This window comes from Cotesia glomerata, linkage group LG7 (genome assembly GCF_020080835.1).
Source record: "Cotesia glomerata isolate CgM1 linkage group LG7, MPM_Cglom_v2.3, whole genome shotgun sequence".
NCBI classification, from domain to species: Eukaryota; Metazoa; Arthropoda; class Insecta; order Hymenoptera; family Braconidae; genus Cotesia; species Cotesia glomerata.
The window spans coordinates 17,693,396-17,709,252 of NC_058164.1; the positions used below are offsets into that span (position 1 = coordinate 17,693,396).

General features: G+C 32.6%; 3 protein-coding genes across 5 annotated transcripts in view; 1 reads left to right on the forward strand and 2 right to left on the reverse strand.

Moving 5' to 3' along the window:
* Window positions 1-15,857, reverse strand: part of LOC123268762 (GTP-binding protein RAD) — a 332,020-nt gene that overhangs the window by 98,012 nt on the left and 218,151 nt on the right. The window lies entirely within an intron of this gene.
* LOC123268765 lies at window positions 1,891-3,712 on the reverse strand. Of its 2 annotated transcripts, XR_006510291.1 has the most exons (4): window positions 3,332-3,712; window positions 2,413-2,491; window positions 2,078-2,329; window positions 1,891-2,008 (listed from the first exon to the last, which is right to left on the reverse strand). XR_006510291.1 is itself a non-coding variant. In XM_044734124.1 (3 exons), exons 1-3 carry the CDS (start codon window positions 2,485-2,487, stop codon window positions 1,982-1,984), a joined length of 354 nt encoding a protein of 117 aa, XP_044590059.1. In that variant the 5' UTR covers window positions 2,488-2,632; the 3' UTR covers window positions 1,891-1,981. The 2 variants fall into 2 exon arrangements, 1 of the variants encoding a protein (XP_044590059.1); XM_044734124.1 differs by lacking the exon at window positions 3,332-3,712 and having other exon boundaries at window positions 2,413-2,632.
* LOC123268761 lies at window positions 8,762-10,645 on the forward strand. 2 transcript variants are annotated; one of them, XM_044734116.1, is made up of 3 exons: window positions 8,762-9,482; window positions 9,583-10,149; window positions 10,453-10,645. In XM_044734116.1, the coding sequence occupies exons 1-3, from the start codon at window positions 9,215-9,217 to the stop codon at window positions 10,578-10,580; spliced, it is 963 nt and encodes a 320-aa protein (XP_044590051.1). In that variant the 5' UTR covers window positions 8,762-9,214; the 3' UTR covers window positions 10,581-10,645. The 2 variants fall into 2 exon arrangements, with proteins under 2 accessions (XP_044590051.1, XP_044590050.1); XM_044734115.1 differs by having other exon boundaries at window positions 10,345-10,644.

The window sequence follows — 15,857 nt, forward strand, 5'->3', positions numbered from 1 at the left end:
GAAGAGCGTATCTACAACAAGACAGTCGATAACCCTGTTCGACGTCTGGAGGGCTTCAGAGGAGCAGATGAGTATCTATTGTAGATGCGCGGAGTTCGGGAGCGTTTTAGAGAAAAAACTGAGACACACCGACTACTTCAAAGAAGAGCTGAGAGAGAAAGTGAAACGGGCATTACGAAGGAAGAAGATGACCGATACCGTAAAAGAAGAATTAGAGAAAGTCAAGTTTCTACGTCATCTGCAAGGACATGAACTAGACAGAGTCATGAGCTATTTGGAAATAGAGGACTTGGTAAAAATTATGGACCCGAAAAACATCTCAACTACGGAAGAAGAATAAATGGAGACGAAAATACCAACAAAACCAACAATATCAGGGCATGAAACGATACGCGAAGTAACCATATAGGTGATGTAATCAGATAATTATTATTGAATCTTTATATTATAGATTTTAGCACGGGATCATAGAAATTAGTAAAGAATATAGTGTTAAATATATATATATAAATATATATATATATATATATATATATATATATATATATAATTTTTTTGCCTACTGGAAGATAATTACATAACCAAACTATAATAATACAGCATGTTAACTAGAAATACTACCCTTCGTATACACTATCTTTTATTTTCACTCTTTCATCTCAAAATCCGGCCGGTAATTCTATCATTTATAAAATAATAACAACGCTTAAAGCTTATACTAAATAAAACTACATTAACTAACGCAATCGGGAGTGTAATTCCTTCCAGAATAGATTGGAAAAGATCGATTTAGAAAAGTACACACATGTATATACACATTGATATGTATGCGTGGGATATTTCGGTACGGTAAGGGAAAACAACGACTGATTACAAAAAAAGGGGGAATAAAAAGAGAGGTTAAAAATAATTCAGATTTTGTATTAAAATAATTTGGAAGCACTGATAGTAGGCGTAAGTTATAAAATAGTTCATAAGGGCCAGCAATTGGGACCTGACTTTAAAATAGTAGTATGTTGTAAATTACTAATTTAAGAGCGAGAATCCCCACTGACCCATAAACGACCGTTGTTTCGAAAAAAGAGAGAGAAATATTGGGTAGAAGAAATAAGACTAATAAAAATAATAATAATAATAATAATAATAATAATAATAAATAAAGGATACGATGAGGTTGTGTGGTAGATACAACGTGAGCAAAAATAATGCTCTTACGTCAGGGCATCACTACCGTGCCCTAACGGTTGGAACGGCCCATCACCAGCAGCAGCAGCAGTGGGTACGAAGAAAATCAGGAAAACGGCAACATCGAGACACCATCCAGCCAAGTGAGGAAATAAAACCTGGAAAAACATGTAATCAATGAAACACATGAATATAAAAATAGGACAAAAGGAATGAACTCACCATCTAAGGATGCAAATCACTTAAACCAATAATGACACCACCAACAGCAGAGACATCACCAAGCAGGACGGGAAGCAATCACTCAGCAAAATAATTCACCTGGAAAAATGTAAAACAATATAGTAAACGAAGTATAAAAAGGGAATAGAAAAAAAAAACGCACCATAGATCACAGTAAATTAAAAAAACAGGAGCAACAATATCAGATGCAAGCGACGGGTACGGCAACAACATCCAAAGAATAGTGACAGCTGCAGTACCGAGAACCAGCAATCGAGCCACATCAGAGCAATCAACCTGGAAATTCTATTAATGTAGTAATGAAATGCGAAAATAAGTTAAAGGAAATAACTCACCAGTGACGGCAGCAGCAGCATCAACGACAAGAACAACGAAAACGGCAGAAAACCACGAACCAGTCGTCGAGAATTTTAAAACCAGGGGTAGCAAATGACGATATGGGAAACTACAGATATCGGAAGGGAAACCCTAGTCGGAAAAAGGGGTCTAAGAAATAAATACAAAATTTTAAAGAAAGGAGTTATTTATTTTTTTTCTCTGAATAAAAAGCCTCTCAGTTGTAGCGGGAAAATGCACCCATCTGAAAAGAAAGAAGAAAATATATAAAAATAGATATAATCGTTGAAATAGAAGGAAATGTATTACGTACCGTTGGTCTGAGGCTGAAAACGGACCGAGCTATACTGTCAAGGTTCTCTGATAGAACCTCTATTTCGGCGGCGTTGGGCAGCCTCAAGATCCCAGGGTCAAGCAAGAGTGACTGAAGGAAGGCCCTAGCCAACTTCAGCTCAGGAGGCAAAAAACCGCACCTCTCTTCGATGATGCGGATGGTACCCAGAGCCATGACAGGATGGTCGGTGGCGGCCACAGCCCCAATCAGAAAGGACAGGCGGAACATGTCCTAGAAAAACTTGGTTACAAAAAACTGTTGGGACCCCCCCCCCACATATATTCCCCCCCCCCTTTTCCCTACTTAAATATTACCTCTGGACCGTAATCGATTGCTGCCCACTGGAAGAAGGTGGTGAAACCTCCATAGTTTTCGCCGTCAACGTACATGGTGCTATATTACAACAATTTTTATCTATTATTCAATAAGAAGTATTCATATGAATAAATTTAGTAACTATAGGTAGATTTACGTGGAAATCTATCTATTGTAGCCGGTCTTATGTTGTAATTTTAAGAAAATTTTGTCATAATATGTTTCATTAGTTCGAAGATGAGCAAAATCGGCCGGTTAGTTTACGAATTGTGGGTGTTTGAAAATTTTTTTCCATTTTCAAAAAAAATTTCGAATTTCGTATATTTTATGAAAATAATTTTCCAGACGTAAAAAATAGATAAAAGATATCAAATTTATCTCAAACTTCATTTAATTACCTTCAATAATTAATGCCGTGATTTTGAAAATTTTCAAAAAAAAAATTTTTTTTTCAAATGAACGTATTTCGGACTTTTTTATTCTTGTATATAATTACTTAACAAAGAATGTTAAAAGATTATTAATAGTTATTAGATAATGGTTTTTACATGGGTATTTTATTTGCGTCTTTGCATTTTTAGTTTTATTATTATAAAATTTTATTATAAGTAAATATTAAATTAAGTTAGAAAAATAATGTACGTTAATGACTACGAATTTAAAAATGATAAAAGAAGTAATAATTAAAAGCATTGTTATAATTTTATTAGTTGCGTAATCAGGGTGAAATCATTAGAAGGTATTTAAAATAATTATAATACTGTTTAAATTTAAGAAATTAGGGAAGAAGCTAAAATAACTTACTATATATATATTCCTTTGAGGTATAACTTTAATACTTAATTATTATTGAAGTGTTTTATGAGTGACGGATTACCAAAGTGACCTTTCAACATTTTATAAATAAATTTCAATTACCTTTGTGCTGGGTCAGACGAGGTGATATGTCGCTTAATCCGTTTCTTTAACACAAGATCACACCTTTACACAAATCACACGTCAGAATTGTCAACTCTACTTAAACACGTCTAGCACAATTACACGTCTATTTCCACAATTTTTTCTTCACAAGATTTTGACAAGAAAAAAACTGAGAACATAAAGGCAATTACCATTTAGCATCCATGGGGCAACTGAGGAGTTGAGACGCTGTGGAAGAAATCGGAGCTTATCAAAATGAGATAAGCCGTGCAGCTGCAACTAAGTAGTGAGCGAATAAAATTTAGCATAGGGAATACGAAATACAAAAATATAAATGCAAAAATGACGGTAACTCCTAAAATATCAATTTTTCAGAAATTTATAAGGATCCGAAACTGCAGCTTAGAAAATTTCCTATGAATAATGTTTTTATACTATAGGACTATCTTCAATATTTTAGGAGATATAGAAACTTAGGGAGTATTATTAACATATCGAAAATGTAAGATCATGAGATAGGAGCTATAAAATTGGCTATAAGTCCTAAAATATTGATTTTTTTTCAAAAAATGATAATAATTCAAAATTGTAGCTTAGAAAATTTCCTATCAAAAATATATTTATATTTGCATAGCGAATTTTGACAAATCACTTCCTATTCATTATAAAAATAGCTATCACAAAAAAAAAAATCATTATATTTAGGGAGAATTTCAATTATGGCAACAAATCAAGCCATTAAATTAACAAAAATAAATAAATCGACTATGAATTTTTTTTAAATACGGATGAATTATTTGAATAAACGGAGCATGCGCAGTAGCCACTTGACAAGGCATAGACATACACCCACACGCCAGCTGACACGACAGGAACTTCAATAACGATTAATATTGCAAATCTCTATTTTAGCATTTTTTTTTCTTTTCTGTCTCCGTCAGTCCTATTGGAGACTTGTAGGCATCGAAGGAAACGAGAGGTCGAGATATAATTGGACATGTTGAATGGAAAAATTTTTTTTTCCTCCCCTTTTCTTTGAAGATTTCTTTAATTATCAAACTGTCACTGCTAGAGATGTGATCAGTCGGAGCGAAATAAGTATTCTAATTAAGTAGACGCAAGTGGGACCACCGGGTCCAGCATAGACTACGTACTTAGAAAATTACTGTCAGCACGTCTGGGGAAGCGATACAGATGAGAAAAGAATAACTCTATCCTTGTGTTCTCATATTTCATGGGGAATAAATCTACGGTGGGATACGTACTCAGTCGTTGGAAAAACGATTAGGATATAATATATTATATTAAGATAATAATAATAATTGGTAGATTAAAATGCTTTTTTTTTCGTAACTAATAATTTTAAGAATAGTTAATTAAGTAATTCGCAATTGTCGTTTCATGCCCAATGATATTGTTCACCAAGTAAAATACAGATGAAAGGAAATCCTGTCGATCCAAAAAAAATACAGATAAAAAGTTATAAATTAATGCCATAAAATTTCTGCAGAATGAGTAAAGCGATAAAAAGATTATTACTAGTGATGCTGCTGATCATCCAGACAACACAGGCATTAATAGGATATGACTGTGGAGGAATTTCAATGAACGTGACAACGATGTCAGCGGTCGCAGTAGGAGAGTGCAACATCCCTCTCAGGAATCCGAGAGAAGAAGCTGTAACTCTACAATTGCTGCAGCTAGCGGAATTCGGAAATACTGAAGTGCGGGAGTGTAGAGTAACGAACGGAAGACAAGAATACATTTATGAACTTGATTACAGACAATGCAAAAAGTTACAAGAAGACGGGAGTTTAAGAATGGGTGATTCAGGGTTTATAGAGGGAGTAAAAAGAAAATCATGGTATTAAAATTCTTAAAGATAATAATCGATACGGCAGTTCATGGATATACGCTACACAGAGCCTACGGTTGGAGTCTAGATCTGCTAGGAGCAATATTATCCTCCATAACTCACTTATTGTTGCATCTAGCCAAGGAGCTTCTGAGAAACAACGAGGAAGAAAAAACGAGGTGACAAAAAGGAAATCTGGAGGAAACCAGGGAAGAAGAGTCGCGATTCTAAAAGAAAGATATTTACTTTAGCATTAAGCCACAATACATACACATATACACATAAAAAAAAACGGGGAAAGGGTGTGAGTCGTTCATGTTTATTATTATTCCAGTACCTTGATGGAGCTAACTCGGGGATCCTTGTCTAGGGTCATCGCTTTGGACAACAGGAGGGGATTGTACTCAGAGGATATAGGAGAGTATCGGCCATTCGCCCGCAGCAAAACAATTATAACCTTTATGAACATCGAGGACGAAGAAAGGAAAATCGGAATTTTGGAAGAGAAGATAAACGAGGTAGCGAAAGAAGAATCGAGCAGCCAATACAGGGAATGGAGAGAACAGATCAGACGAATGAAGACCCGAATGCGCGATAGCATCCACCGCTGCAGTATACGGGAAGCATTTACCACTCCTGAAATTCTGCAGTACCATCAGGAAATCCTTAAAATCAAGGAAAATGGAGAGAAGATAAGAAGAACAGAGAAAGGCGAATGGATTATCAATACCAATCAGGAAAGTTTAAAAATAGGAAATGGAACCACTTGGGAGGAAAGAGAAGCTGAAATTGTATTAATGGACAAAAGCACTGCATTTTTTGCTGCTCTAGCAGCATACGAAGGTCAAGCAATTCGTGACGTATATTCGCCAGCTGTTATAAAACGTGGTTTAGAAGAAATTTTGGAAGAAAATAGCAACTCAGATCTATTGACGGAAATGAGCAACGATGGTATAAGGTTATTGTTGGGAAGAAATCAGCAAAGAAAATAAAATACAATTCTTAGAAGGTATAAAATTTCACCGAATCTGGAGTACAATCAAACAAAAAGGGTTGAATCAGACTGTACATTCGGCGTCCTACGGAACAAGATCTCCATTAGTATACATCTGCGCTGCTATAGTACTTTTAAGTGCGACTGTACTTTGTGACCTAGTATGGCGTGTAATGAAGAGACGTAATCTAACGAAAAACGACACCAGTGAGGATGTTGGAAGAGATAACCCATATTGTGAGGTGGAAGATGCTATCCCGTAATCCAGTCAACCGATGGAGGTCATCATGAAAATCAACGACGAAACCTCCCGATCAGGAAACAGGATCAGCAACCCGGAGGTCATTAAGATGACCGATCGACCCAAGAGGATCAACTCGAGGAGTAAGCAGACAACAACGGTCGTCGACAGCTGGGACTACAGGGCAATGCGCTTTTAATTGAAGATCTGCAATCCTATTAATCCTTTCAACACACTCCCGGAATCCCACCTACCTTTTTTTGTTACAGGGACCATCTAGGATCACCCTAAGAGGATCATATTAACATTATCCAAGGACACAAGAACCAATCAGGAAGGAGGCATTACCAGAGATCTTCGCAAAACCGTTATATTGTCGGGACATAAGTATTGTAATCAACACGCATGTTAGCATATATTCATTATTGTCTATATATTTATTATTATCTATATATTCATTATTATTCTAGAATGTAGAGAAGTCTCTTAGGATTCCAATAATTTAGTCTGAGCAGAGGATGGTACAGCAATTTAGATAAGAAAAAAAAACGCGTTAAATAAATCGGGACTTCAAGGTAATAGATTCCTAATACCATTCAGGAGAATGGCTTTCTTTTTTTAGCCGGAGGAGCATGTGATGTGTGGGCTTACCCTCCCGTCAATATTGAGATAAATCATATATATTTCTATAAATCGATGGGCCAACTTGCCCACCTGAATTGGACACCGAATTTCCGTTGTATTTCTAGCCTGACTCTGGTTACCGAGAATCGCTGCTTGCACATGTTGCTGAGGAGACGCTTTCTCATGGGAACCGAGCGAACAGGTACTCTAGCCCAAGGAACCGCTTTTGGCGCCTTGATACCATTTTCTGCTGACTAGGGAACTTTCAGACAATAACCACCTAGTTTCTAAGGGCGGAATAATCTGAGTTCAACCGCGGAATAATACAAGTTTCGCGCAGTGATACAGGTGTTTGGCGGCATCCGCGACCGAGGTTACATAAACCTGGGACCTCCAGGAGGAGCGGCCACTTGTAATCAGTCAGTCGTTTAGTCTGTCCAAATCTATGTCGAGTCCGAGCTGTCTTGCATCGTGATTAATTGTCTCCTAAGACTCTCATTCTCGTTGCTGTCCCATCTCTCTCTCTCTCTCTCAGTTATAGAATCAAAAGTATTGCATCAAATGGATTATTGTACTGGATTAGATTTGCTTTTATAAATAGAATTAGTTTGTAAAAGAGACTCTCAGGGCCATTTCGGGCAACTCCCATGCTTTGGGGACGCCCAATAAACAATTAGTACCGTAATTCACGAGTATTCTTCATTCACTGAGCGACCCACCCCCTTATCAACATCTAAATATTTATCAGTGAGACGCTGAGCTAGTCCGGAGGTCAGTTTACGTAACAGGTAAATAACCAGGTGTAGGCTCACACGTAACAATATATATATATATATATATATATATATATATATATATATATATATATATATATATATATATATATATATATATTAGGGTGATTTTTTTTTTACTTTATTTTTTTTTTTCGGTCCCATCGTGAATTCTTGTTGGAAATACCCAAAAAAAAATTCCCTGAAAGTTTGAGCTCTTAATATTAATTAACGTCCTCGACCAAGGCATGTGAATATTTCCCATTGAAAATACACAAAAACTTTGATTTTTAATTTTTGAATTTCTAAAGCTCAGCGGCATTTCATGGGATCACTTTGATCGAAGATGGTTTTTTCTTTGAATTGAACGCTCTACAAAAGTGCCAATTGCCGCAAAGTCGTAACTCACACTGGCGAGGCAGTACGGGTCACTGAACCTGATTTTTTCATAAAATTGGCGTTTTTTCGCATTTATCTCGTAAATATCAAGAGCTACGGAAAAAATGTAAATAACAAGCTTGTAGAAAATTCAATTTCCAACAAAAAAAGTCCTATGAACCAAATCGCTAAGATCAATATTGAGCGAGATATTAAGCCTTGAATATATTTTTTCGTGAAATTTTGGCCGATCATTGATTTAAACTTATTAATATCTTGTTTACTTTCTCTGTTTTTTATATTTTTTCTTCAATATATTTTATTAAGGCTAGAAAACTAAAGCAAAATTAATAATCTACAATATTTAACCTTTAATGATAATAAACATTTAATCAAACTCTATTCTCTTTGTTTCTTCTCCGTCAGTAGGTACTTAATAATCTAATGGCAACGTTGCGATGTAACTAACATCGCAGTGATCAACAACGTTTGACAAAAAGTACGCGACCAGCGAAAGCTCAGTCATTGTCCGCAAATCGAAAGCCTCTCTCCTCTTCAAAAATCCCCTCTTTTACGTAACCTTGAATTAGTTTAATAAATCGCCCGCCTAATTGCAGCGCTTTCTTTGTTCTTTATTGTGTGATACTAATGCCGCAAATATCGAGAACAAAGCTCAGTGAACACTGAATGTACTCGCGTCGCATTTGTATGCTTTACGTTGCGTTACATTTTTCTATCATTTTTATTCTTGTCAAAGATGTCTGAACAAATCGGAAATAGAGTTTATAATTATTTAATTGGATTTGAAATTCATAATATTAATAATATTAAGTTACCTTCGTGTAGGGATGTATTGAATCTCTTTATGTACAAACATCAATCCTTAAAATTAAGTATACGAGCAAGTGCTAGTAGTGTGATCAGTGATACGAATGCTATTTGGGCTAATCTTTTGATTCCAACTTCTCGACCTCAGCACAGTATTAAATAATTGGAAAAAATTCACAGTGACTACATGAAACTGAAGAATCATCGAAGTCGTGCAAAGACATCGAAAAGACAACGAACAAATGTGGAACAGTTTAGCAAACGTCTTGATAAATTATTTGACATTGCAAATTGTGCTGCACTAAAAAATTTACCGAAAAATTTGCAGCAATTTTTGACAGATTGTCGTAAAGGAAATAGAAATATCCATCTACCAGCAATTGACGTTATACCAGAAGAAACTTCTGGAAATCTGTCTGCGATGGAAGTAGAAACTCCCAATAATGAGGAAATTGGTTAGTTCTAATATTATAATAGTTTTGTTTAATTATATTTGATTTGTTTAACATTCAGCTAATATGTTTACTAATTCACTGTTAACATTTTTCATTTCAGGAATGAAATTATCCCAACAGTCGTCCTTAAATAGTTTCTGTAGTTCCATATCAAATTCCAGTGAATTGAAGCGAACTTGTTCAGACTTTGAAGATACAATGCCAGCGCCTAAGAAAAATAAAATTGATATTCTGACTTCGGAATTAGTATTAGCACTAGATAGAACTAAAACTAGTAACAGAAATGCGATGTACATCATTTCTGCTGTTATTCAAAGTTTAGGACTTGAGATTGATAAATATAATTTAAGTTACTCCACTATTCGCAATGCGCGTATTTCAAAAAGAGAAGAAATTGTCGATACGATCAAAGAAGAAGAAATTTTTGATGACTCTCTCGTAGTGCACTGGGATGGAAAGATGCTTCCTGCGGGAAATGGTCAACCAAAAGCAGAACGATTATCAATACACGTCACCGGAATAAATACTGATAAAAATTTAAAAACTCCGATTCTCTCTGATGGCACAGGTGAAAGCCAAGCTTCAGCCATTTTTGAAACGCTGATAGAGTGGGATCTTTGCGATAATGTTAAAGCAATGTGCTTTGATACAACTAGTTCAAATACCGGTAAGTTAATGTTGTGGTTGAATGAATTTATATCACAGTATTTGTTTTTTGACTTGGGAAGAAATTTTCAAATAAGAATTTGATTAATTTTTTTAATTATTTTTACGAATGTTGAGTTAAAATATAAGCTGAGTCAAAAATTTGAATAACTGATAATTAAATAACAGTTTATCAATAACTAATTCTTTGTTTTAGGTTGTTTTAATGGCGCATGTGCATTATTAGAAGATAAAATTGGCCGTGACTTATTATATCTTGCTTGTCGCCATCATACTTCTGAATTGATGTTACGAAATGTTGCAGAAGTTGCTTGGCCAGTGACGAATAGTCCAAATGTACCAATTTTCAAAAGACTCAGAGATAATTGGAAAAAATTGATAAATCTGCGTATGAAATCGGCACAGAGGATAAAGATATTGCACTTATTTTAAATCAAAGAAAAGACGATATTCTTGACTTCATAGAAAATCAACTGAAGGTATTAATTAATTCATAAATAGTTTTACCATTGAAAGAATTATTATTTATAAAGTTAATTTCTTTTACAGTCATTAGATCTTTCTGATACACTGATAGAAGGACTTGTTAATATTTAATAAGCTTTATTAACTGTTAATAAATGATTTTTTAACATCATGGGATTTGATAAATATTTATTAACAGTTAATTAGTATTCATTACGTAGAATTTATTAACTGTTAATAAATATTTATTAATTTATTAATAGTTAATAAATATTTGTTAACTGTTAACAAATATTTATTTAGGATAAAAAGCAAAAATAGCAATTTTCTTTTTGACACTTTTTATAACCCTATAACTGGAATACATTGATAATAATTCAATTTACTTAATAAATTAACGTTTTTAATATGTAAAAATATAAAAATAATTATGAGCTGTGATAGAATTTGGTAGTTTACAATAAATGTTATTATAATGTAATATAATTAATGCAAATAATTTATAAGGATGATTTTTGTTTATAAGCAACCTTCATATCATATGACATTGCAAGCCAAACAAATTCACTCAACCAAGTATTTATTAACTGTTAATAAATATTTGTTATCTATTAATAAATATTTATTAAATATTATTAAATGTACTTTTCTCCCTAATAAATATTTATTTAATGTTAAAAATATTTATTAAATTAAATTATTATCTTCAAATAAATCAAATTATTAATAGTAAATAAATCCTTTTATCAGTGTAGTTATTTTGCATACTTCGATATAACTCGAATTTTTAAGTGATTTAGTTTTATAAATTTTGCCTTTTTAAATAATATTTTTTACTTTAAAATTCTGAAAATATCTTCTTTTCTGGCCGCAATTATTAAATTTTTCTTATTTTTTGTTAGAATCATCATCCGAAAAATGATTACAAGGAGTTTTTGGAGCTGAGCTGTATCTTTTTAGGTGGTATCAAAAGTCATAGAGCCGAATTTAAAGCACCTGGTGCTTTTCATCACGCACGGTGGTTATCGAAAGCTCTCTATTGCTTGAAAATATATATGTTTAGAAACCAGTTTAAAATGGGAGCAAACGAAAAAAAAATTTTGCAGAAAATATGTGTTTTCATCGTAATATTTTATGTAAAAATATGGTTTACTGCTCCTAATGCAATAAATGCTCCAAACTCGGATTTGCAATTAGTAAAAGATCTTATTGACTACAGAAAAATACATCTAGAAATTGCAAATGCAGCACTCGATAAATTGTCTCGGCATTTGTGGTACTTACACGAAAATCTTGCTTGTTTAGCTCTTTTTGATGAAACTGTGTCAGTAGAAGAAAAAGTAAAGATCGTACAAAAAATAAATTCCCAGGTAGCGGTCAAAAAGCCTAATAAACGTTTATCAGTCGCTTATGAAGAAATAACGTCGTTATCTGAGAAAAACATAAGCGATTTTGTTAATCCAAACTCGTTGTTTATTTTTGAGTAATTTGAGCTCCCCTATGAATTTTTGCATACAGATCCAAGTTTGTGGGAATCAAATCTTGAGTATAAACGATGTTATGATACATTCAAAAAGTTAAAAGTAGTAAACGATACTGCGGAAAGAGGAGTAGCGCTAGCCGAAAGTTTTAATGAAGTATTGACTTATAACGAAGATGAAAGACAAAGAATTTTTCAAACTGTTCAGCACCATCGATCTCAATACACATCGTGTAAAAAATCACAATATATTGACAATGAATTAATCTAACAATTCATTTTTCTGCTTTCAATAATAATTAATTGGTATTGTTGTTTTTATTTTTATTAAATACTTATTGTTGTTAATATAATTCGAACTATTATAATTTAATAAACTGTTAATAATATATAAATTATTTAAGTGTAATTGAATTCATAAGTTTTATGCAGAAACTCGTAAATCCATTATTTATTAAAGATTCTTAAGATATAAGCTTTTATAATGTAAGATACTTATCATATCTTGTTTTTCTAGCCTTAATAAAATATATTGAAGAAAAATATAAAAAACAGAGAAAGTAAACAAGATATTAATAAGTTTAAATCAATGATCGGCCAAAATTTCACGAAAAAATATATTCAAGGCTTAATATCTCGCTTAATATTGATCTTAGCGATTTGGTCCATAAGACTTTTTTTATTGGAAATTGAATTTTCTACAAGTTTGTCATTTACATTTTTTCCGTAGCTCTTGATGTTTACGAGATAAATGCGAAAAAACGCCAATTTTATGAAAAAATCAGGTTCAGTGGCCCGTACTGCCTCGCCAGTGTGAGTTACGACTTTGCGGCAATGGGCACTTTTGTAGAGCGTTCAATTCTAAGAAAAAACCATCTTCGATCAGAGTGATCCCATGAAATGCCGCTGAGCTTTAGAAATTCAAACATTAAAAATCAAAGTTTTTGTGTATTTTCAATGGGAAATATTCACATGCCTTGGTCGAGGACGTTAATTAATATTAAAAGCTCAAACTTTCAGGGAATTTTTTTTTGGGTATTTCCAACAAGAATTCACGATGGGACCGAAAAAAAAAAAATAAAGTAAAAAAAAAATCACCCTAATATATATATATATTAAAAAAATATGAAATATTATGAAATTATTTCATGGCATGCCTTTTTTATAAAGAAATATGTATGGGCTACCGACAATTGTTCAGATGTAATTTGGAGTTTTTGCCGGTAGCTTTGCGGAGGGGTGATGTAAGAGAGGATTATTTACGCCTGCCTAGATCTAATTGTCGGATATTTGAGAACTTTTTTCTTATCCGCGGGATACGCATTTGGAATGCGCTACCCCCAGAAGTAACTAAAGCTGAAAATTATGAACTGTTCCGTAGTGCGTGCTATAATTATTATTTGCAAAAGTATTAATTTATGATATTGAGCTTTGATTGTCATTATTGTATGCTGCTGTGCCTTGAGTGATATTGAATGATATTAGTTTTGCTTAACTGTGCTATTACCAGGTTTTCTGGCAACTTGTCTGATATCTACCACGATTATAATTTATAATTTATAATTCACGTTATCATTTCATTATAATATGTTTATATTTTATTATTTTCAATTTATGTAATTACATGCTCTGTATTTTACACTGATTATAATGTATAATTATGATGGTCCTGAGGGAGCTAAGGCTCTAGGGTCAATAAAGTTTATTATCTATCTATCTATCTATATATATATTAGACTGATTCAAAAAAATCGACTATTTTTTTTTTCTTAAATATATCGAAAATATTGTTAGAAATTATGAAAAAAAAATCCTGTGAAAGTTACAGCCCTCAATAATAATATTAAGATGTCCCGCATGGTAAATTTCAATTTCCCGTATGATTAACATGGGAAAGCTTGTTTTTTTGATTTAGAATTTTATAATTCTTTAATCGTTTATCAAAAAAGCTACACTAAATCATTTTCTTGTGTAAAATTGAACGCTCTACAAAAAAGCTATCTTAGAATTTTTCGATAAACCAACGCGTTTTGAAGTTATTCAACTTTAAAATATAATTTATAATATTTTTTAATTTTTTGACGAAACTATCAAGTTTATCAAAAAATTTTGTCAAATTTTACAAATTTTTTGTATTTTATATTTCTTTTGGTTTAAAAGATCCTTTTATTTAACTGTAAAATTTCTAATACTGTATCTTAATTTTTTAATAAATTCAAATTAATTTTATTTTCAATTAAAAATTATTTTCATCTATTATTTAATAGATTTTATAAGTTAATAATATTATATATTTCAAATTCATGCAATTAATTTTATTACTTTAATAAAAATGTACTGATTTATTTTTTTTATTTATCGAAGCTAGTTTCACAGTTAAAATCATCGAAGCGCGAAACAGAGAAGACATCGGTTGTACTATTTGTTCTTAATTAACCACACTACTATTCATACCATCAAAAAAGCTTCAAGGACGCCCCCTCCCTTAGTATCTGACCACCTCGCACTACAACGCTCATTATTCCGTGACTCGACGCTTTAACCGAACTTTTTTGATTTGGGTAATACTAACCCATTGTTCAATTGATAACTGTGAGTGACGGGGTGTTCTAACCTCAAAATTCGGACTTTGATTTTTGCTATAGTTTATCGTTGTTTTTCGTGAATATTTTTGGCTTGTATTTTAAATTCATTTTTTTCAATTAATTAATTCATATCCTAGAATTCCTTTTTTATGGGTTATTTGTCCAATCATTTGATGTTTATTTATTTATTTAACGATATTTATTCTTCTTTAAATTATTTCGTAACTGAGTCCTTTTTTAAATGGACAAAATCGATTATAAAAAATGGATAAAGAAATTTATTTAATTGGTTTTCCAATAACTGGTATTGTTGGACGTAAACTTCCAACTTTTAAGGACGTTTTATCTTTATTTTTCTATAATCATAAAGTACAAAAGTGTGGTGTTCAACAAAGTGCTTTATTTACTGTGACCGAGGTTCAAGAACAATGGAATAAGGCTCAAATTCCTACTTGTGAGACTTTAAATGCCATCAATAAGTTATTGAGAATGTTCAAAAAGTGGCAAAGTTTGCAGCGTAGTTATAGACGGAGACAATCATTCACGCAAATCAAAAATGAAACTTTTTTTAAGAATAAGTTGAAGGAGTTATTTGATATTGCTCACACGAAAGCAACTAAAACCTTAAGTAAAGAGGGAAATGAATTTTTGCTAGCCCAGAGATCATCAGGTCGGCGTGGATTTATTGATAATTTTCCACAAAAACCTCTAACATATGAAGAACTGATGGAGGTAGATGAAGAAAGTATGTATTAATTCAAGTTTTTCACAAGTATTTCATGTTAGTTGCTGATTGATTAATTTATTGACTTTAAAATGATAGAAAAAGAATTGTAAAATATGGACATTTTTTACTTTTCGCATTAAGTAGACAAGCAAGCACACAAAATCTTTATATTATTTTTACTTCATTAATTTTTGCAAGAAGTCTGATTTTCAGTAAAGTTTGGTTAAAAGTTTTTGGATGCTGCGGTCAAAAAGCAGTATAAAAAAAATCACGGGAAAAAAGCTTTGCGATTTTTATGTTTTTGTACTTCATGAGCTTTCAAGAATATATCGAGCTATGAACATTTTTAAAAGTACGGTGTTTTAATAATTTACAGATTCGGTTGAACTGGTTGACAATAGTACCATCACTCCAAGCCAAGATAGTAACACTACTTCAAGCCAAGGTACACT